Source organism: Gouania willdenowi, chromosome 14 (genome assembly GCF_900634775.1).
Source record: "Gouania willdenowi chromosome 14, fGouWil2.1, whole genome shotgun sequence".
NCBI lineage: Eukaryota > Metazoa > Chordata > Actinopteri > Blenniiformes > Gobiesocidae > Gouania > Gouania willdenowi.
Window position 1 is genome coordinate 18,794,877 of NC_041057.1, and position 23,852 is coordinate 18,818,728.

The 23,852-nt window shown below is 37.6% G+C and overlaps 2 protein-coding genes across 2 annotated transcripts; both read right to left on the reverse strand.

Annotated features, from left to right (window-relative positions):
- Positions 1–1,776: 1,776 nt before the first annotated feature.
- Positions 1,777–7,667, reverse strand: LOC114476224 (APC membrane recruitment protein 1-like). The gene is made up of 2 exons (XM_028467597.1): positions 7,314–7,667; positions 1,777–6,189 (listed from the first exon to the last, which is right to left on the reverse strand). The coding sequence occupies exon 2, from the start codon at positions 6,096–6,098 to the stop codon at positions 3,057–3,059; it is 3,042 nt and encodes a 1,013-aa protein (XP_028323398.1). The 5' UTR covers positions 6,099–6,189; positions 7,314–7,667; the 3' UTR covers positions 1,777–3,056.
- Positions 7,668–8,360: 693 nt separating this feature from the next.
- Positions 8,361–23,776, reverse strand: gab3 (GRB2 associated binding protein 3). Its single transcript, XM_028467655.1, is given in 12 exon segments — positions 8,361–8,742; positions 8,897–9,016; positions 9,955–10,042; positions 10,283–10,373; positions 11,233–11,479; positions 11,581–11,633; positions 13,152–13,576; positions 13,658–13,811; positions 16,312–16,612; positions 21,371–21,397; positions 21,399–21,638; positions 23,709–23,776. Coding segments are annotated over 11 exon segments (1,668 nt in total). The 5' UTR covers positions 21,444–21,638; positions 23,709–23,776; the 3' UTR covers positions 8,361–8,625.
- Between the last annotated feature and the right edge of the window lie 76 nt (positions 23,777–23,852).

The window sequence follows — 23,852 nt, forward strand, 5'->3', positions numbered from 1 at the left end:
GGTTGTATGAGCATGTGTGCACTACCGAAAAATGAATCTTTTTAATTTTTGTTTGTTTTTGTTTTCAAAGTGAACGTACACGTGTTTTATTTGTTTTTTGGATTAAGTTAGGGTTAGGGTTATAATCTCAGCACGGAGGTAAACTCAGACCATGACACAGGTCACTGATTTGAACCACATAAGACCTTGTTAAACTACCTCACTCCTTAATGCAGTTTAGCTTGGAAGTTGATTGCACTGTATTTTGACAAAATATACTGGGCACTTAGATAGATGTATGTTGTTACTGTTTTCAAAGAATTTAAGAACTTTACAGAATCCAAATCTGTTGTTGAAGCAAATGTTGAACTTATTTTTTTAATTTTTTAAACAATTTGATAAACATACCACTTGTTTTTGATATTAGTACTTGAATTACAGTTAGTTACCATTAAATTGTTCTCACAAGTTTAAGAAAAAAATTAATAAATTGTATTACATACCATTTGTATTTGTAAAGGTGAAATGTGTAATTATTGCTATTGCGACATGTCGCGATGGATATCGTACTGTTTTGGATCGGGATATATTTGCATGCAAATCGTGAATCGTGTCAAAAGATTGTGCCAATGCACACTCCTGCCCTAGTATCAATCCCTCAAATAAGGCAATAAATTGAACTTTTATTCTGCATAGATGGAATCTTTCCTTCTTTTTGTAGTTATTTGACAGGTGACATCTAGGCGTGTCCACACACAACATTTTCACCTCCAATACGATACCGATATTGCCACCTTGGGTGTTGACTAATAGCGATATTGACACAATGCTTTATTTACGTGAGACATACATGCATCTATTACTTATTTTGTAATGTGGAATATTAAAAAAATGTATGATCAAGTGATATTACTCAGAGAACAATAGTCAGCAACAATAGGTATGACAAAAACTGACCAATTTATTATTAACCAATTGGTTACAGACATTTTACCTTAAACATGAGCTTATAAATAAATAAAAACAAATCATGTGTTGTATTGCTTATATCAGAGGTTTTAGATGAAGGAAGATATAATCTAATATTTTTTTCTGACAGACTAATATTTATTATGGCTCGGGAAACCATTAGTCACATCACTCATTACTTTTTTTTTCCATTACTCACTCATTACATTGCTTTAATTAAGGCTGAAGAACATATATTGGAGAAAAAGCTATATATATAAGAAAAGATGAAAAAAGGTCACTAACCTAGTAGTAAATGAACTGTACACTATATTGTAAGGTTACTAACATGTAAGTAGTGTCCAAAAGTTGACACACAGTATTTGGCAAAAGCATCCATGATTTATTTGCAATGTTTATGTTCTCGCTGACCGTCCTACTGTGACAGTTGCACACAAAGATAATTGTACTTCAGGAATTAAGGTAATATGGAGGCAGGATGTACCCCCAGGTGTTGATTTTTTTTTTTTTGTAGTTTTATTCATATCAGAAATGTTTTGGTTATATGGTCAAAATCAATAAATTAGCTAGTCTCTATATGCATTTGAAACTGAGTGATATCTCATTTGTTATTCTTAGGGCTTAATATATAATTGCCCTAACATTTGTAAAGAAAGATAAGAGCATAAAATGTTGTTTCACAAATGTATGTCCAAGCTGAATGTGTAGGTGCCCACATTTTTAAAAAAATACTTTTGTATTTGTCATCATGAATTGTTGAGTGAATAATTTTGGCAAAACACAAATGACCCTGTAAACAAAGATGTAAAACAAAAGTATTAAACAATATTAGGACATCTTAAATATGTTTATTTTGTGTAAGGCCATGTTTCTCTTTAACAAAATAGCAACCGATTTTATCTCATGAGTAACAATGATATAACTGAGATACTAAATAAAGCAAAACCTTGTAAAAATGAAAAATACAAAATAACACTCATGTCATAATGAGAAACTCCTAACATACCAACACAACATACATGTCACAGTGTACAAAGCTTTCAGACATTTGTTCATCATTACACAATAAAAAACAAAAAACAAACCCAATCATCTGACAGTTGAGTTTGACTAAAAACCATGGTCACAAACTATTCAAGATGGAAATATCCAAGTTATCACATTCCCAGTTATAATTAATTAAACTACCTGTAAAGAAAATGTAAACTACCGTTTTAATCTAGAAGCATACAGACTGGTAATTGTATTAGTAAGAATGTTGCACTTCACAAGACAACATGTTTGCAAATCACAACCAATCAAATATCAAAAAAGAAAAAGGCCAGAAGCAAAGGAAGGTCCGAGTCTATAGTAATAAAAAAAATGTATCTACTTTATTGGTGTATAGATACATACTGCCTCTGAATGACAGCTTCAAACTTTTCATCATCAGGGCATTAGGGTGTGAAATGTATTGGGCAGATAAGGCCATTAGGATTCCAATACAACACAATGTTAATGAAATAGTTGAGAATATAAAGCTTCCTGGCTATGTATATGTTTGTTGTTGTTGAAGTTGTTCGGAGTGTGAAGGAAAAAAAATGCTTGTTACAAGTCTTTAAATAGTCAAAATAGTTTGACAAAATATATATGGTTTCTGTGTCTGTCATTATAGGAAACTGTTGAAAAACTATTTAAACAAAAGCATTCGTTTCCAAAAAGAAAAATACAAATCAAGCAACACAATCTCCATAAATGAGGACGACTACCAAACAAAGCATAACATTACTGATGAGGCAGTGAAATACAAAGGCTACAAATGGTTTCAAACATTCTTTAAGCACCATCAATTCAAATATAACTCACTCAGCTGCTAGCTAACATTTATGTAGCCTGTGCAAAGTGATTGTTACTGTGCAAATTCAAAAATCAACTTTAGAGCAATGTAGCTGCCTGTTTAGTCTAAAAGCTCAAAATGTGACACCCTTCCAATCGCAGCATAAACCAACACTTCAAAAGGAATCAGTTGTGCAAGTAAAGCATCAAGCAAGAATCACATTTAGATCAACAATGGCACACACAGATATGCTTTGATGACTACATAATGGAGAGTTTCTCTATTAAAAGGATCATTTAGGAAGGCTGTTGTTGGCTGTTGGTAAAACTCCATCACTGCCTTGACGTGTTTCACTGAGGATGCTTCTTTCACTCTCATACACACCTTCCATCTGAGAACTCTCAGTATGCAACATGCCTTCCCTGCTAGTTGGCCCTCTGCTTTTACCACAATGATTGTAGGATTCCGAACTAGAAGACGCTTTACAAAACACATTGTTTTCAATATCATCTGAAAACCCTTTCATCATTCCAGAAGAAAGAAAGGCATGGTGAGGTAAAGCTGGCTCTAACTGCAAAGGAAGTTGACACTGTGTGTTGAAAAGCTCATCACTCTCTAGATCTAACGTGTTTGAGCAAAGACACTGAAAATTAGAATTAGTGTTTGGTATATCACTGCTGGCTGAGCCAGAAAGTCGTTTGTGTGTAACTTGAGTTTGATGAATATTTAGCAACTCTTTTGTAACGTCCCCATCACTCAAAGGAAGGCTTAAAGCCATCTCTGACCTTGTTAGCCATGGTAAGGCCATAAAGCTGTCACCATCACTAACCTCTGCAGCAGACATGACTACATTCTTCTTTAAAAATGATGGAGAGTCTTGCTCAGGGTCTGTTACAGTCTGAGCACAAGAAAAAATAGCAACTTTGTTCTCCCTATACAAGTCGGGCATCTTTGATGTTAGTCCTTCTGCTTCAAGAGACCTGCTTCTCCTGTCCAATGATAAGGGGTTAGGCATAGACTGGCTACCACTCATCAAGCCGAGGTGACGTGGTAGACTAGCTACTGCCCATGTATTATTGTCTAGGTTCTGTTCACAAGGATTGAACATGTGATACTCAGCAAAAGCATCTTTTTGTAAGTAGCTTTCGTCAAATTCTTGATAGGGAGATGAAATGTCTTCATCCAGTTCCATCTGGATCTGCTCATCATATTCGCCTTCATTGTGCATATCCACTACGTCAAATGTCACAATGGCAGGCAAGGCCTCCATGTTTGGTGTGATGGCAGAGTTGGTTTCTAAATCCTCACTGTTGTTTAAGTTACTCAGCATTTCTGTGTGTTTGGTGTAATCTACAAGTGCCTGCGAGAAACACACAGTAAGCCCATCATCTGGGTCAGTGTTACAGTCATCAGGCTGGCAACTGTAACTTCTGTACTGTAAAGCCATCGGGCCGTTTTCCTCTATATGTTCCTCTTCAGGGTCGTCAAACGTTTCAAAGTCTGGCTCTGGTGTGCTACAGAAAGATAAGCTGCTGTGGTTCTTCTCACACTCAGGATTTGAGGAGTTTCTTCTTTTTTCAATAGAAGTCAATAAACGTCCTTTTTCATCAATCTTCCTTTGGTCTTGGTTGTTGACCGACGCTTGAGGGTTTGAGTTCAGGTTACAATTTTTAGTCAGACCTATATCCATCAGACCAAACTCATTCTTCACCATTTCCAGGGATGTTGGGCTTTGCATTTCTAGAAAATCCTGACCTGGAAACAGTTCAGCCCGATTTGATTCTGGTGCAAAAGCAGAATTAGTTTTACCAACTGGCTCCCTACTGAAGTTACACAGGTTTGAAGCAAGGCGTTTGGATTTACTTTCATAGCGTGGGCTAATGAGACTCTCATCAGGTGCAAAAAGCTCATAGAGGGCATCACCACTGTAGCTATCTCTTGGTAATGTGTTTGTCTTTAGTCGGTCAGTTTTTTCTTGGCCTTCTTCTAGTCCTGGGGTCGTTGCATCGTAATAGCCCTCATCGCTGTTTGGGACTGATTCCTGATGCTCACTTTGAGGAGATAGGACATCAGTCATTGAAGAGGTATCGATTCCACTTGCTTGCTGTGCACTGCTACTCTTCAAGTCCATATTGTGAGAAGTACTTAGCGTAGCAGTCATTTCTGTTTCTTCTTGATTACAAGGGCAGCCAATTTCCTCTGCAGCAATATTTCCCCAGAAATCATTAAGAGAGGTTTCGTCAAAGTCTTCAGGTGAGGCCATTTCTTCACCCCCGCCTTGATATGTGAGATAGCAGGAGGCCCTTTTCCCACCATTCCTGCTCCTCTCACCAGATACCGTGCTTTCTGTAATGCTATCATCTTCTTGATCTGCAATGATGTCTCCACAGCCAGTGAGTGAATCAAAGCTCTTCAATGAAGCTACATCTTCAAAAATCTGGTTTATCTGCTCAGATGAACCATCAGGTATTTCTGACTTCAATAAAGGCTCTGACACTGTCTGAAGTGTCAGACAAACATCACTGTGTCCTTCACAAGTTCTTTTATCCTCCGAAACGACTAGAGGCAATAAATCGATTTCATCCACTAGATCTTCACACCCCTGCCCATCAAAATCAGACTTTAGACTATATTTCACCACATTTTTCTCTGTCTTTGTAACAGTGTCACCCTTTTGAAAACTAAGCTCACTATTACCATCTGTTAAACTAGGCACATCAGGTTCCGATTCCAGGCACTCAGTGACATGCAGGTCAGTGTTGTCACGGACAACAGGCACATCATTCTTGCATTGAGCAGAAGACATTGCACTCATTTCTGTTTTGTCCAAGTCACCATTTCTATTGTTCCTGTGATGCCTAAAACTGTTAAAAAGACTCCTGAACCCCTTTCTCTGTCGACCAAGAGTCAGTGATTTCTGCTCTGTGGCAGGGCGACGACATTCATTGTGACAGTTACTGGAGAAATCCTCAGTATCATCCCTCTGGCACTGGTACTCAAACTCCCCAGCAGACACGAAGTCCTCTCTCAGACAATCATCGTGACCAAGCTTGCTGAGCCCATCATGAGTCCTGCTTTTGATGATTCCTTTCTTAGACGACTTCTGATTCTTCCGCCTCCCACCAAAAAAATTAGGTAAAATACAGATATTTTTACGAACTCCAAAGAAGGTCAGAGCCGACCTGAATTTCCCAGGCTTTTGAAATTTTCCCGTTGTGGTCGTTTCTGGATCAAGTTCCTCATGGACCTCATTGGAGCCACATCCTGAGTGTTCAGCCGAAGGAGGAGAATTCTGGGTGTCACTTGGAGGCTCATTTCTTTTGCAAGAAGCCATTGCTAACACATTAACAAAAAACAAAGTCTTCGGTGAAAAAAAAAATCAGCCTGATGTGTCACCTGCTGAGATGTCCATTTTAATGCAAGCCCTGTGTTGAGAAAGTAAGACAAAAAAAATTAATTAGCATTTTGAAAAAGTACAGATAGATATATTAAACTGTTGTATACTTTGTTTCCATCCCATCCTATGAAAATAATTAGTGATGCACTAAAAATTGGAATAATGTGTATCTGTTTTTGGTTTTCGGCCTTAGTTTCCTCATTTTCAGTTTCAAACAAAAATTTAATTTCAGTGTATCCCTAAAAATAAATGAGTAAAAAGTGTAAACGCAGATTGCATATTTCTCTTTAAACAGGTGGTTCAGGGTCTAGCAGTGTGGCTAACATCGAATTGGTAAATCATTCTGAAGCATATATACTGTAAAATTAATAAGAGTAGTTGACTCTATTAACCCTATTTAGCATGTTTGATACAATTTAGGGAAGTTAAATAGCTAGTAAAGTCATTTTAACAGACGTAACTTTTTCGAGTCGTGACCCCATTTTTATATCACAAATTTCTGGCAACCCCAGAGACATTTTTTCTCTGGAATTCATTTTTGATCAATGTTTGTTATCCTGTGTTATAAATACAGAGTAGCCAGGATTCATTCACATGATCAGTTTAATACACACAGAAAGTTAAAGTATTGAATACTTTGGTTTAAGATTGTGTGTGGTTAAAAAAAAACAAAAAGAATAATAAAAATAAACAAAAAAATACATGTAATTTGAATTAGTATTTTTTTAATAATAGCCTTTTCAGGCGACCCCATAAGGGTCCACAACCCCAAGGTCGAAAAAAACACTGACCTAAAGGGTTTGCTGCTGATGCTGTGGTGATGACAGATACCACAGCACACTCTCAGGGATGTTTTGATAGTTTAAGTTGCTGGTTACATTATTATGTTTGCCAGTGTACGTAACATAGTGACAAATGTAACATAGATGTGATTGTAGACTAAACACCAGGACAGGGAATAAACAACTAGGTTTAATGTTTACAGTCAAGTATTCACACTATAACACAAACACTGAGGACTGATACATATTTGCCTTCAATAGAAGTCTTTAGCACATGAAACAGGATGCGGTGAAGACCAAAACCTGCACAGAAAACAGTTTATCGCCATAATCGGTGTCGCTCAGTGATCCATGAAGTAAACAGACTCACCATGTAACGCTCCGAACAGCTCAGCACTTGGAGCTGGATCAGCTTTGTTCGGCTCGGTGTCGTTTGTTGCCCACACGTTGAGCTAGCAGTAGCAGTAGCAGCATGCTAACAGTGGTACCCACAGCAGTTTGTCATGGAGAGGCTGGAACTAACCACTGACTAAACAGAGCCTGACAGCTGCTAGCGACGCTTTAACGTGGAGCAAACACCGCAGACAAATTCATTAAGACACGCAGAGCAGCCGAAGCCTTCATGCTTCAGTAAAACAGGTTATTTAAACACTCAGACATCGTTTCATTCCAAATTAAATGGTGACTTTCTCTGAGCTCGGTAATATTCTGCTTTCCTGACTCTTTGCGGCGCAAGTTAGTGACGCAACACGTGAGCGACGCAGCGATTTGAGCAAATCTCTAAACATGTACCGTAAACACTTCTTAAATTATATTAACTTCTATCAGTGGATTTATTGTTCTTTAAGTCTTTGGATGGAATATAATAGCAACCAATTTAACTGGTCATTAATTGCAAAAAGTGATCCTACAGTACAACATAAACATAATGGGGTCTTAAATAATTAATAATTAAAACTCTTTACATGGGTAATGCTAAACTTATTTTGCACAACATGCATGTTATAGGCAAAAAAAACAAAAATAAAACAGTGATAATCGTCCCAGCTAATTTAATTGAACTGAATTACTAAAAAAAACTAAAAAAGGTCAATATTTGCAATTTGAACAAGAAAACCATAAAACAATCTTTTGTAACTTATTCTGTCCAATTTATTTGAGGAACAAGCTAGAGAATGGTTAAGAATACATTGTTTACTTTTCAGTCACCTCATAGTGTAATGTGTTGTGTGATTATTCTGCTGTTGGAGAAAACTATAAAAATGCAACATTAAATTAAAAGACCCCACACAGAGACGAATGATCACATTCATAAATACACACACGTTCACCTCACTCTCGCTCTCAAAGTTGAACTTTTTGGACTTTTCTAATCACTCCACCTACTGTCACATCATAAAGGAGAAAAAAGACGAGATATGTTTCAAATGATTTTTATTAAAAACTTGATAACTCTCACATTTATCCAACTTACATGTACAGTGACATTTTATTCCTTATTTACAATGACACAGTGCATGATCAGAACGTATTTGCAGCTGAACAGTGAAATATTTCTCAATGGCAACAAGAATGTAGCTGCTTCTTTATATTTTGGAATAATTCATGTTGCCTTTTTAAAAAGTGCTTTCTTTTGGTGCTTAGTGTGTGTGTGCGTGTGCGTATTTTAAGTATGTTTGTTTTCATGATTTTGATTGTCGGACATCCTTCCACTCCATCTTTGTGTTTTGAAGTGCCTGAGTCTTCTTCTCATCCACCTGAACGTAGTCGACTTTGTGCTCATCGGACAGCAACGGCTTCTGCAAGACAGAGAATAAAAACAAATGACAAAATTAAATGTTTAACACATACTCAGACCAGAATCAACAAGACTACCCAACCCGACCGATCCCACTTACGTTGTTATAATTGCTACACAAAAATGATTTGATGTTGACAATTATCAAAGAGTACCTTTTGCACAGGAGAGAGGGACGCAGAATTAAAATCCAGTGACAAATAATCAAGGTTGGAGCTTTTGGCCCACGGCTGAATAATTCCATCTAAAGAGAGACACAACTGTTGTTGTGTTTCCTGTGAGAGGAAGAGGACGATTATTTGTTTGCATGAATAACAGTGTTGTACTTTTTTCTAAAATGAAAAAAAAAAGAAGCAAAACACATTTGAACTTTTGTAAAACACACAGAAGCTTTGGATGAAAACCCGCTTTAGTGGAATCTCAATTAAAATGATGATATTCAGCTTTTGTTCATTCAGGAAACTACAGGAAACTCATTGTATTTAGGGGTACAACACATGCTTTATCAAAGCCTCATTCAAGCTAACTCACTCACTTATTATCTATCATGTTTCTCTGTTAAATAAGGTTTAAGGCACAACAACATGTTGGATAGAAGTGGGTTCATCAAGTGACTACCAGCACCGATCAGTTTAAAACAATGGTAACACGGCCCGATTACGTGTCTAATAGATGTCTAGTGACTATATAATCTATAATGAATGCTATTGTAACTCGGCTAGCTGGTTAGATGTTGAAGCGGCCGCCGGGTTATCTTAATAGCTCACCACCAATTTCAGCTCAATCATCACAACAAGTTTTTGATTTCTTTAACTTTTCTGTTGTGTTAGCTTTCTGTTATTATCTATCATCCAATTTCTTTCTTATCTCCTGTTAGGCTTCCTTATGCCTGAAAAATATTGGTTTTTATTATTTTTAGTGTCAACCTCTGGGCCTTTTTTTGGTCAGTATAAGAACAAAAAATGGGGGCGGGAAGAAAAAGAAGAAAAAAAAGAAAAAAAGAGGGCAGAAAAAGGAAAAAAAGAGAAAAAAAGAGGGCATAAAAAGGAAAAAAAGAGAAAAAAAGAGGGCAGAAAAAGGAAAAAAGAGGGAAAAAAAGGAAGAAAAAAAATAGGGGCGGGGTGGGGTGATGTTGGACAAGAACTGAAAAATATGATATATTTTTTTAGAGAATTAAAGCATCCAATCAGAATATTAAAAAAAGATATATTACCATTGGAGAGCCATTTGTGACATTGTCCCTTAAACTGTTCCCATTCTCATATCTTCTTTCAAGTGGTAAACACTTCACTGAAAAGCTGCTGATTTACAAAAGATAAGGATATCAATATTATTAAAAACAATAAGGTGAACACATGAAGATAGAAAACATAAGCCGTTAAAATGAAACCTGCCAGCTTCATACAGAGTGAAAAGTGTTGCTGACAAAAAACTATGAAAAAATATGATATTTGACTAAATCAGCACTGATGTCGAGGTGCAGATGTGAGTGAAAGATATAATACTGTAGCTGTACACAGTCTATATGTATTCGTGCTCACCATGCTTCAGTAACTGCTCTACTCAGAGGAAGATGACTCGGACATTCTGTGATTGTGGAAAGGCCTCTCAGATCAAGGGGCGGAGGTCGAGCTGGGAAACAGTAGATGCAAAGTCAGTGAACTGGTTCAAAGATGTGTCATGGTAACGAGAAGCCACATCAGATGTTCTGACATTTCCTATGACAGAGATTGGCAACACAGTCACAGCGGGGGCCACAAAACTGTTACAGTATCTGATCCGAGGGCCACATTTTCAACATTTAGAATGATTGATCTGAGCATTAATACAGGGAGGGTAAAAAGGGTTTTGTCTTTGTGGTTTTGGAGTCGTGTGTTTTTGTTATTTTTTATTTTCTTGTTGTAATTTTGTGTGTTTTTTTGTCATTTTCTGCATTTATGTTGTCGATTTGTGTGTTTTTGGGGTCACTTTCTGTATTTCTGTTGTTTTCTGTATTTTCCTGTCATTTTGGTGACAGTTTGTGTGTCTTTGGAGCTATTCTGTAAGGTGATATTTTTGCGTTTTCATAGTAATTTTGTTTAAGTGGTTGTTGTGTCTATCTTTGTTGTCATTCTGTATTTTTTTCTGGGAGATTGTTGTGTGTTCTTGTGTACTTGGTGCATTTTGCTGTCGATTTGTGTGTTTTGGGAGTTATTTTGTGTATTATGTTGGCCTTCATATTTCCTCCAACTTCTTGAAATACAATTTTTGGGAATTTGTTTTTTAGACCGAGTTCCACATGTGTCCCCCGGTCCGCCAGTTTCCTATGTCTGTCTTGTGATTTAGCATCTGGCAATACTAGGAGTATGTTGTTGACCCCTATCTGTTATGGTCAGTCAACCTTTATTTATGAAAATACACACACACTAACAACTAGAGCACAGATGAAATACTGTCCTTGCTTTATAAGCAATGCTAAACGACTCTTTTCAGTGTTTCATTTTCCTCTCACCTCTTCTTAAGCGAGGCTTTAGATGCCTGTGAATCGGAGGTGGTGTGAGATCTCCAGGTTGACACACAAGCGAGCTGACGGATGAAGGAGACTCTGCAGAGGTGTTTGTAGCGAGGAAACCTGAACTCCTGGGGCTCATGGGGATGTAACCGTCACATTCAACGGCAGTCGCAGAAGGAGCGGGAGAAGTCATGGGAACATATGACTCATCTTGGTAGCTTTCGACCTGTGTGGTATTTGAACAAGGCTGCAAGAGGATTGTGAGATTAGAAATCAAGAATTATGTAAAAAGCACTGACTTCACTCACTGAAATGTGTGAAAATGTTAAAAGTATTGGATTTTCTTACCAAGTTAATACTTTGCCTCCGAATATTTCTCACCATCCGACTATTAGTTTTTCCTGTGAATTATTTGGATGTTTAGGAATTATTATAGGTTTTTTGTATTCATCCTGGTCATATGTTACTTCCAGGGTTGGGGTCAAGTATAATTGTAAACGCGTAATTGATAATTAATTACAATTATGGCGTTTTTGCAATTTAAAAAAATTGGCGCTGTCGTAATCGTAATTAAAATGTAATTGAGTTCAGATAATTGACTTTGTAAATGGGGCGACCCTGGCTCAGGTGGTAGAGGGGTTGTCTTCTTATCGAGTGGTTGGGGGTTTGATCCCAGTCTATACCTGTCGAAGTGTCCTTGGGCAAGACACTGAACCCTAAGTTGCTCCCAATGGTCGAGTCGTGCCTTGCATGGCAGCTCAGTCCCATTGGTGTGTGAATGTGAGTGTGAATGGTGAATGAGCTGATACAGTATGTAAAGTGCTTTGAGACCACTTCAGTGTAGGGATAAAGCACTATATGAATGAAGTCTATTTATCATTTAATTGTAATTGCCATGAAAATTCTATAAAAATTGTCAATTATATTTTAACGCAAAACTGGGGAACCATGTTACAGTTCTATCAACAGTTCTACATAGGGGTGGACTGGCCATCTGGCATACCGGGTGTTGACCCGAAGTGGGTCGGGTCAGCTACTTTCTTTTTTTTTTGACGAGCGGGTGGAGGCAGACATGGCAACGGGTGGCTAAGCATGGTCCAAAAGTGTAAAAAAAAAGAGTGAAAAGTGACTAAAATGGGCCAAAAACAGTCAAGAGTGGGCAAAAAATCGGCAAATAAAGAGGAAGCAGGTGGTATGTACACTGGCAAAGGGTAGCTTAAATGCAGCAGTGAAAAAGGGCAATAATGTGGAACAAAAACAGGCAAAATGTATGGGAAAAAGGAAACCAGTGGTATTTATTGGGCAAAAGGTAGCTTTGTTTGGAAGAAAAGTGGGCAAAAAAATGTAAGAAAAGGACAAAAATTGGATAAAAGTGTCACAAGAACTGGCAAAAAATAAGAAAAAAGGGATATTTATTGGCAAAAGGTAGCTAAAGTCTGAAAAAAGTGTCAAAAGGGGCAAAAATGGGACAAAGGAAGTTGCAAAATGGCCAAAGGGAATAGATGAAAAGGGTTTCTGAGGTAATAACAATAAAAATTAAGACATAAAAAGCCACATTTTGAGCATTACTGACTTAATAACGGCTTCCACGTAGTGTACGCCGATAATGTATACATTAGTGGGCTGGTCTGGACAGAAAATGCCTGGGCTGATTTTTTTTTCCGAGTCCACCCCTGGTTCGACACCTATGTCATTAAAATATGTTTCATTTAAAGCTTTCCCACATTTACCATTTAAAAAAATACTAAATCCTATATTTGCATTGATTAGGAAGCCTAAAAAGGTAACCAATAGATAGGAAAGAAATGAGATGATAGATATTTGTGTTTGGTGTATTTTACAGCTGATTTAGGACTTGTTAATTGATCCCAACCCTGGTTGCTTCACACTGTCGACATGCCTTAAACAAGGGTTTTTACCTAGACTGAAACGGTCAAGGCTTGACAAGGATGTCCTGCGAGGGAAAAGCACAGTGTTGCTTGAAATCTGCCGCGTTGTCTTTGTCCTCAGCCTGTGAGCTCCTTCATCACTGAGCAGCTCTGGCGGGTGATTGGGTTTAGGTGGCAGCGGAGGAGGCGTTTGTCCGTCGCACGTCACCTCGAACGAGTACGGTTTGTCGAACAGGAAGACGCTCTTGACGCAATGACGTAGGGGAGAGGAGGAGAATGACGTGCAGGGCGCGCTGAAGGGAGGGTGTGGTGCCAGCCTTCCATGGAGGAGCAGTGACGGGCTAGGGCTGATGTGGGAGGTGGAGGACGAGGACAACCCCGCACAGACGTCCTTGAATGCCTCTTCGGAGGACCTTCGCTCTAGAGAAAGCTCGGAGCTGGAAAAGCTGTCGTGTCTACAGAGAGGGGAAATATGAAAACATTGCAGTCAAACTCCCAGCAGCTGTGATCACAACAGACGTGCAGAACGCACATACCTACTAGTGCTCACGCTCCCCGTCTCACACTGGGATAGGAAGAGGTAGTCCAGTGGATGGATGGAATCTGATTGGCTGGCCACGGACAAACGGTCGGGGCTGTCAGGGGACGGCTGGTGGGTGGGGGTGTGAGGAAACCCCTCCTCAGAGCTCTCTGTGCAACAAGCATGGAAAACATCTTACAACACAACTGCTAAAGAGGGACAACAAAAGGGCAAATATGGCATTTAATTCCCTTTTTAAAAAAAAATCTTTTTGAAGCAAAGAAGATGAATGTCAGCATGTCCTCTACAATCTCAATGTCCTCCCCCTCTCCCTCTTGTTCTGGCGATCATTCAGAAATGTGCTTCATTCCATTTGACTCAAGGCCACCCTTTCAAGGTCCTCCCTCCACACGAACAGTGGAATAGAAAAGATCTTTGCTTGTACTTATAAAGCATTTGCCACCCTTAAGGAAAGCCTATGTTCTCTGTGGCGACAGTTAGAAGGTATTGTTTCAAACGGCTCACAAGACTTGGATGAGATCGGCCTCTTCCAATGCTCCACATTCTTCTAAATGCCCCTAAGTAAAGTGACAAGTGTATGAAAGCTACATTATTTGGAGGAGAGAATAGATTTTCACATCAAAAATTAAGGGGTTCAGTGTTTTTCTTGAGCAAGAAACACGTGGGGCAGCATATCAGCAACCCTGTGCCGTTACTCTATCTGCTTCACACAGACGACAGCTTTCTAACAGACAAGTGCTGAAGTCCTATCACAAAATATGATTCCTTCATCTGAAACAAGTGAGAAGGCCACATGAGATTGGTAATAATTAACTGAACTGAAAGCGAACTCAAGGAAATCGGGAAAAAACTCCCGATTTGTCTTAAATGTACTCACTGCTTGGTACCAAAATGCTATAAGTGAGTCTGTGTGAAAAGCTTTTTTATTTATTTGCTGGAATCATCATATCTGAAAGAGAACATTCAATATTTTTTTAAAAAAAAAAGTCTAATTTAGATATTGTTCCCTCTGCTAAAACAAAGCAATCATCTCCATGTTTTGGTTCTTTTTCTAAACATACTGTATTAACTGTGAATGCGTGTTTACTAATGTTTTATTATTGTAAAAGGGAGATCAGATACAACGCGTTGATGACAGAGATTAAACAAGGACACAGTGTTTAACCAGCTGTATACAGTCAGTGAGCTCTTTCTAAACCTATTAGCAACAGTCTAAGTTACTTCTTTCTTTTTTTTTTAAAAAAAGTGCATTTTAGAAAGATTGCTTTAACTTCAGCATTTGTGGAAGAGTTCTTCAATTCTAATGTCACCAATGAAATTGTGAACATTCCCAAATTGGACTTTGTGTATGTGAAAAATCTCACTGAACAGCTTTTAGTTTTATTTTAGGGATGTTTTGGGATAAATGCAGCTTGTTAATACGTTGGATGTATTACAAGTCCATCATATGTTTATTAATGCACCAGAAAGTGACAGATTTTTAGCATGGATTTCTACTCATTCAAAGCTAACTCAGTGTTCAACTGGATTTCACTCATTGTTTTTGAAATATTGTGTTCAACAAACATAATTTAGATGGACTTAGCTTTAAAACTGAGATAGATTCCGTTTCATAATTCCACAAAAATGGACAACAAAATCAATTTAGAGAAAACATGTTTTTTGTTTATCATCATCCTTTTATTTCTATAAGCATTTGTGTGACTCTGCATTAATATTTTGAATATTTGTACGTCTGAACAGTTTTATATCAACCTGTCAATGGACAAGAGATGAAAATTAGCCATAGGCTACAATGGATTAAAAAAATAAATAAATAAACAAACAAACAAATAAATAAAAAAATATTTACTTATATCATTTAATAAATAAATAATATAAATAATGAACAAGATAAGTAATACATAATAATTTACTTATCTTTCTATCTTTTATCTTTATGATGAAAAAATGATAATAAACATAGCGGTTCTTAGCAGCCTGCAGGAAGAAGCTGTAAATCTGAAACTTTATCCCCTTAACTTTATATTTTTGCAAATTCACACAGATGTTGGATGTGGAAGTGTTGTCCAAACTTACTGTATATTGTAATTCACTCATCTGTTTCTGTATTTTCAACTGTGGCCTCCACGTTGGTCACTACACCACATTAAAATTAGTCTAGGACACACCGACATGACAACAAGGTTTCTACACAATACAAGCGATGAGCTGAGCTCCTCTTCTGCAGCAGCTGTGCGCATGGAGACGGAGCACAGAGGGGAGGGGCAAGGAGGGTAAAGGCGGAGCCATCGGGGAGGCCACATTCAAAATCATGTTAGCTTTTGAAAATCTCCTACCTTACCTTTAAAGAATATGAGTATCTAGTGATCAGCACGGCGGCTGTGCCTAAACATGTTTGCAGCAAAACTAATGAACAAAAAGACCTTCAATACTCACTAATATTGATACATCATGTACTGATTTAATAAAAAACTATAAAGCCCCAAACACAGTGTGTCCTGATGTTATGTTTTTGATGTTTGTGCTCACCACATCCTGTAACAAGTGAGGTTGAATGTTTGCTGTGAAATTTGTCAGAAAAGCTTTTTTCATTTCAGAGCTGTAACTAACACATGCTTTGCTTCTTTTTTTAATTCTTTTTTTTACCTGCATCTTCGAGATTCCCAAAATGACAAATCTGACTGATGCTGTTGATCCAGCTCTTCATCTCCTCCTCAGTCTTGGCCACCAGGTAGAAAACCCGCAATGAGGTCTTGACCACGAAGAGGTGCTTCCCGTTGAAGTCTCGTTTTACCCGCAGTTGCCCGTTCAGCATCTCTACCTCACACTCCGTCAGGTCAATGATCCGAATGGGCTTTTTGGAGTTCTTGCTTTGATAGTATTCCAGGACGTCTGGGTTGCCGCTCATGCGACCTCTTCGAAGCACGAACCAGCGTTTCCTCCATGCCTACAGGACAAAGGAACAAACTATTTATGGAATTGCTTTAAAGTTCAACTTAAAATCCACCAAACCAGTAAAAAATAAGGGTCAATTATAATTGTAATTGTAATTTTAAAAATCTGTTGCTGCCGTAATCGCATTTAAATTGTAATCGAGTTTAGATATTGGACTTTGTAATTGTAATTACCATGAAAATTCTATGAAAATTGTCAATTAGAAATGAACGCAAAACTGGGGAACCGTGTTACAGTTCTATGTACAGTTCTACACATATGTAGTTAGCAATTATTAAAATATGTTTCATATCAAGCTTTCACACATTTGATTGAAATGGAGTGGTATACTGACACAAAAAAGGCTCTGATGCCCACACCAAAAATATTAAAACCTATATTACCATTGATTAGGAAGACTATCAAGGTACCCAATACATAGGAAAGAAATTAGATGATGGATATTTGTTTATACTGTATTTTACAGCTGATTTAGGACCTGTTATCATAAGAGATGCTAACACAAGAAGAAGGTACATTTTTATTAGGTTATTTATTTCAGGTTCAGCAAGTGTGATTAATTGTATTTGAAATTTAGTAATTGAGAACATAATTGTAATGGACTTTCTGAAGATAAAAAATAATTGTAATGGGAAAGAATGCTGGTCACTGTAATCATATCTGAATTGTCATTGAACATGGGTAATTGAAGATGTAATAGTAACTGAAAAATGTAATTGATTCCCACCCTGCTGGTTGCATGTCTTCAGGTTAAGGAAAGCTGATCACTGTAAACAGCCAACATTGCTGCGTTAAACACTTTTCTGCCTTTGTTATGGTCAGTAAGCGGAACCTTCACTCAAGTTTCCCAGAAGCAGTTAGAAGAGGAAGTTCACTGTATTTAGCAGAAAATGTCTAACACCACAAAAACAGGTACTCGTACAGTTCTTGTTCTGTTGCTTTCTTACTGAAAATGCAACACTGAAAGCTTATAAGAACATCTTTTATCAGGGTAAACATCTTGTAAAATTGCCGCCCAACTCTATCCGAATTCTAACCAATCCCAGTGGCTGAGATGTGAGGAAAATAAATGGCGCTGATTGACAGGAAGAATGATTAAAAGGCATCATTTCACACATGGTTTTGTGGCTTTTGGGTGATTGGCCTTGGTCATTTCTGTCTATACCGATAAAAGGAGAGATGCTTTACAGGCCAGATCTAAACCAGTGCAATGTCGATTTTAATTTGTTTTCACAATAAAAAACTAAAAAAAACCAAAAAAAAACCTCTTACTCTTTTGGACTTCACAGATTTGTCTGAACTGTGGTTTCGTGAATGTAAACATCGGTAATGTAAACTGAACACATTCCTTCACAAACAGTTCCTGAGACTTTTTTTTTCACTCCATTCGAGCACAGGATTCTAAAGACAGCTTTTTAATGTACCAGTAAAGCACAAAGGAACGCTGCCTTTTCTACCTGCATTATTTATACCTGTACTTAGCCACTGTGGCAGGTCAAAACAAATCTCTGACCGAAGTTTATTTTTACATTTTCATGACCTAGTATAAAAACACTGGGAATGTGGAGCGGCTGAACGGACGTCAGATATTTCTAATTCATACATCTGCCCTAGAGACAAAGACCTTTGTATGTACAGACTCTGTTGATGTTAAAGTGAAAATGTTGGACCCATGTGAACATAAACAAAGTTATGACAAATTTATTTTAGATTTTAAACATTTATCACAGAAAAAATGGACTTTTCTTCTTAACAACAGCAACAGAAAGTTAAGTTAGGTTTCCTTACTGGTCACTGCATAGGAGAGCATACAGCAGTGGCTTCCAGTTATCAATAGTAGAAAGTATGATTTATTCTTAAAGAATTGTTTTGTAGATGAAGTGTCGACTTGCAAAATGCAGAAATAGTTGAGTGCTTTGGTATTTCCCGACTGTGCCACTTACTGGACAACATGACGTTTGTAAAAAGTAAATAATTTAACAAAAATAAATACAATTCTACTGATACGCATGAATGAACTTCAGGGCTAACAAGGCCTTCTCTGCTGGCCTAAACACATTCAAACTAACCAATCTACATTTACAACTTGGATTACAACATAGTAGTTTATTCCCAATGATCTATTTGTGTTATTTAGTAGAGTTTATCTTGTCTGCACAGTGCACAGCTTCCAGTACAAACCAGGTTGAGACTGACGTGTGTCTCGGCTGGAGATTCAAAAAATGCCTTGATTATGGGCGGAGCTCCTGGAGCAGTTAAGACACGCCCAGTCAATACGATAAAATCTCCAAAGAACAATCTATAATATGTTCACTAGCAGCTCAGTCAATACTCACTATCAGGGTTGGGGTAAATTCCATTTTTCAGTTGCAATTACGTTTTCAATTACCCATGTTCAAATACAATTCAGTTACGATTACAGCTTAAATTACAATTATTTTCTTATCCCCCAGAAAGTAAATTACAATTATGTTCTGAATTACTAAAGTTCAATTACAATTAATCACAATTACTGAGCCTGAAATAAATAACCTAATAAAAATTAACCTTCCTCTCGTGTTAGCTTTCTGTTAGCATCTCTTATGATAATGGGTCTTAAATCAGCTGTAAAATACACCAAAAAAAACAAACTTTCCTATCTATTGATTAACTTTTTAGGCTTCCTAATCAATGACAATATAGGTTTTAATATTTTTGGTGAGGGCGTCTGAGCCTTTTTTTGTGTCAGCATAGCCCTCGATTGATTTTTTTTCAAATTGGTAAAATGTGTGAAAGCCTGATATAAAACACATTTTAATAACTGTTAACTATATATGTGTGTAGAACTGTACATAGAACTGTAACATGGTTCCCCAGTTTTGCATTAAATTATATTTGACAATTTTTATAGAATTTTCACGGCAATTACAATAACAAAATAAATTATTTAAACTAAATTACAATTTAATTATGATTATAACAGCAACATATTTTTCTAAATTATGACTAAAATTATAATGCTCACTACACCTCTTTTTTTCACAATCTCTCAATCAATCCAATTCACCACAGATTGCAGAGTTGATAGGTACTAGTTTTGGTAGGAAGGGGCGGGGCCAACAGTGGTGGTTTGTGATGTAAGAAGCCACCAAAACATCACAAACCACAATTCTCAGCCAATAGCAATAACTAACTAATTCTCTGTTATGACGTTCTCCCTATAAGACCAAGCATGTTACGGTGGAGGAATTTTGACGTTGCACTTACCAGGAAAGGAGACATAATTCTTCCCAGAGCTTTTGTTCTATAAACTTCTGTCACATCACAAAACCTTTGCCTTCTGACAGGAACTGTGTGAAAACGGTCCAGCATTTCATCCCACTATCAGTCATCTTACTACAGATCCACACCTGCCTTAAAGCTGAACAATGAAGATAGCTTAAAAACGGGTAAATCTACATTTTCAAACAATGGGATACCTTTACCCACATCAAACTAGTTGGAGTTACTTGAATGAAGCGCTTCCTTGAGTAATCACAACGTCACAGTTTGTCAAACATGGTGTCGACCTCCATCCACAAGCGTGAGTTTAAAGTGCTTTTGATCAAACTTTACGTGGAGTTTCATACAAAAGGCTGACATTACGCTGTCATTAGCCTGAATAAGAGGTCATGAAGGGTGTCAGTAATGACACCTTTGGAGCTATGTTGGCATTTTCTGTGTTAGGTGGAGGGATCTCGTGGGGTTTGTTAGGTTTAGGTAGACAGCCTTCTTGACACCTTATTTATACTAATGACAGGTGTCATGTCATAATAATGACAGCGTAATGTCAGCCTTACTGTATGTATAACACTTCAAGTAAAACATCACCGTGCTTTTTATATGCAGCTTTTAAACCAATGTATCAACCCTGCAAATTCTGTTGCAATGGAATTTATACAACTTCCATAAAAGTTCTATATGACCATTTAGTTTTTTGAATTTAATATTATTATTACTACTACTACTTTAATGTGACAACTTACACCAAATGAAATGCATTGTGACATTTGTAAACAGCAAACCATGCAACTGTCGTGACAACAAAGGCTTTTGTTGTGAACTCATTTTTATCCTCACACCCAGAACACACACCCCCCGCCCATCACCACACACACACACACACACACACACACACACACACACACACACACACACACACACACACACACACACACACACACACACACACAACGAGCCTTCCTTTGCTTGTACAAAGGAAGTGCACAACAGCCACCATAAAGCTGGTACTATTTCTGCTCGTCTGCAGCACCACTGACATTACTTCCCATGTTTCACAACACACACACACACGCACACGCACAGAGTGCAGAGCGGAGCAGGCAGCCAGCCAACATTATCACATGACCCCCACCAACCACTAAACAGTGCAGGGTTGATGCAGTAGTTTGATGTGATCAGATACACACGCAGAGCCACATAGTGTTAATAGTCTTGTTTTCAAGCATAAGTCACATTCGTTGTATTTGTATTCCTCTGCTTTTCGGAGAATAAAGTGTATCCACGAGTTAAAAAAAAAAATCCAAACATTTCCAAGGAGTTAGAGCAGAAAAAAACTTGTGGCTCAATTTAAGTAAAACACTCCCACAATCCTGTTTGTGTTTAAAGCTTTAAAGCCCATCACACTCACCCAGTCACCCACATAAACAGCAGCTCAGCTTCTCCTCCTCCTCCTCCTCATGACAAGTGTCTGATGGGTTCTCATACTCACAAATCTCTTCAGTTTTTTCTCCGGGGGGGGATTTAATGAGCCAGCCAGTGCAGACCACGTCCCCAGCACTCATCCTGACTGCAGAGCGCCTTCCTTGTCCTCACGTCCTCTATTACTACTGCTGCTGCTGTTATAGCTCTCTCTCTCTCTCTCTCTCTCTCACTGCTGCTGCTGCTGCTGCAAAGCTGAGAGCACTGTGAGGCATATCCTGTGTTCTGGTCGTCTGCTCAGCCACTCCAAAAAGGAGGAAGTAGAGACATTGATCACACTGACAGACAGAGAGGGAGAGGGAGAGAGAGAGAGAGAGCCACATAATGAGAATTAGCAGATAAAAGGATGAAGGTCTTGGCCTGAGGGAGTGTTAACACAGAGAAATGCTCAACATTTGGAGCTTTGGCACATTTGATGTTGCTGGACAGTCCTTTCATTACTCAGCTGTGTGTCCTGCTGTTTGAGGATCCACTCAGTGTCTCTCTGGGCACCACATGTTGTTTCTATAAACAGAAGAAGTGGGTTTCACCTGAAAAATAACTCACAATCCAAACCTGGAGTTCTGAAATCCACAGATGAAAAACAAACACATATGAAAACATGAGCATTCAGAATCTTAAAGAAGTTGTTTGTTGGAGTCGTATTACAGATTGTATGTCTTGATTTTTCTTACAGATCGACTGCTTTGCCCTTGGTAAAGTGTAAAAACATGGATTGATGTAACATTCATTATAGTATATCTATTTATAAATAATACAAGGAGTGAGTGTGTGTGTGTGTGTGTGTGTGCGTGCTCCTCAAATATCTCTGCGAATCAGGCTCAGATTGACCTGAGACTTTCAACATGGCTGCTGCTTGGTTCAACGGTGTGCAATGTCAGATTTGTTTGGACAGGAATGATACCGTTGATAGATTATTTTATAAAATGGTCTTAAATAAAGCTCTGCAGAACAGCTCAATGTTGACAGGTAGTCATGGTAACTCAGGATAAGCTGCGTAGAATCTGCAGGAGTGACTGCACAAAGGGCTTTTAAAAACGACTAAAGTGGGTCTAATATAAAAAAAATTTTTTAAAAAAACCCCCGTAAATATTGACCAGCAGGTGCATATATATAGTAAAAGCCTATTTTATATTTATTTTATTTTTTATTCAGCTACTTTTCTATAGCTATGCATACTTCCTACGGGCACTGCACTAGTAAACAGAATGGTACTTAAGATTAGGGGTTGATTTGGTTTGTTGATTGTTTTTAATAATACCAAAGAATTGACCAGTCTTTCTGAACATGATTAACATTAATAACTTCTACAAAAGCGTGTTTGGCATTTGCCTATAATCTCTATTGATATTGCAACTTGAATATTTTTCCAGAATTTGTCCGTCATTATGATGCATTTGCACGGTGATTTTTGGGATTTTTGTGGAGGATTTACCGTAGTCCATCTTTGCCACAGTTGTTTGTCATTTGAAAAACTAAATGAAAGCACACTACGCTAAAGAAGGGTTATTAAGAATATAATGTGTTTTCAGACACAAATGTAAGTTGTTTCTTTAACTTGGTAAATGTTTCACTTAAACTATTATATTACAATATTATTTATAAGGATATTTATTTTTTCATTTATTTTTGGGCATTTCCAAACGATTCGAATCAATGGTTTTCTGCCCATTAGGGACATAAATGATAACAATAAATGGAAAAGCAAAAATAAATAAATAAAGCTTTACGCTGTCTTGAAATTTATCTGGTATCTTTTTGTAAAGCAAACGCAATGAACCCCTGAGAAAAACTTCTCAAACACAAACTGTGTTCAACACACCCGCTTTAAGCTCTGCTTTTCTCTACTGCTTATGTTGAGAGCGAGATTTTTAATCGATTTGTTGTTGACTTAATGTTTTTATTGTTGATTTCAAACGTTGTTTAATGTTTTTATTGATTTTTCAACTCTCAATTTTTCTGTTGCACTTTTTAATCATGGAAAACACGTGTTTGCCTTGCCTTTACCACAGACTGTAAAAATAAAATTAATATACAAATACAAGTTCATGGTACGACCACTAGAGGACGACAAACTCACTGATGTGACGACAAACATCTGTCCCCATCATTGGCTGTGTTTCATAATCACAAACCATGACTCAGTAAAAAAAGGATTAATGAAGTTCATTAAACCCACGCATGAACGTCTCTGCACAAACTACAGGGAACATGACGACTCAGTGTTTAATCAGTTTAAAAAAAACATTACAGTAAATTGTCAAGCTAGCATCCACAATACAACATAATCCATCATATATAATATCACGACTCATGAGTTTCAGTGTGTAATGTAGTGAATATACAACCTCAGTATAGCAGAGTCTTCAGTGTAGGTTTGTTCTCCTGAGCGTCGGTAACTGTTTTATTATCTTTATCTTACAGTAAAATCCTGCTCAGTTGTAGTGAGTCAATTGAACAGCAGAGGCAGCAGAGCTCATTGTAACTCTGTT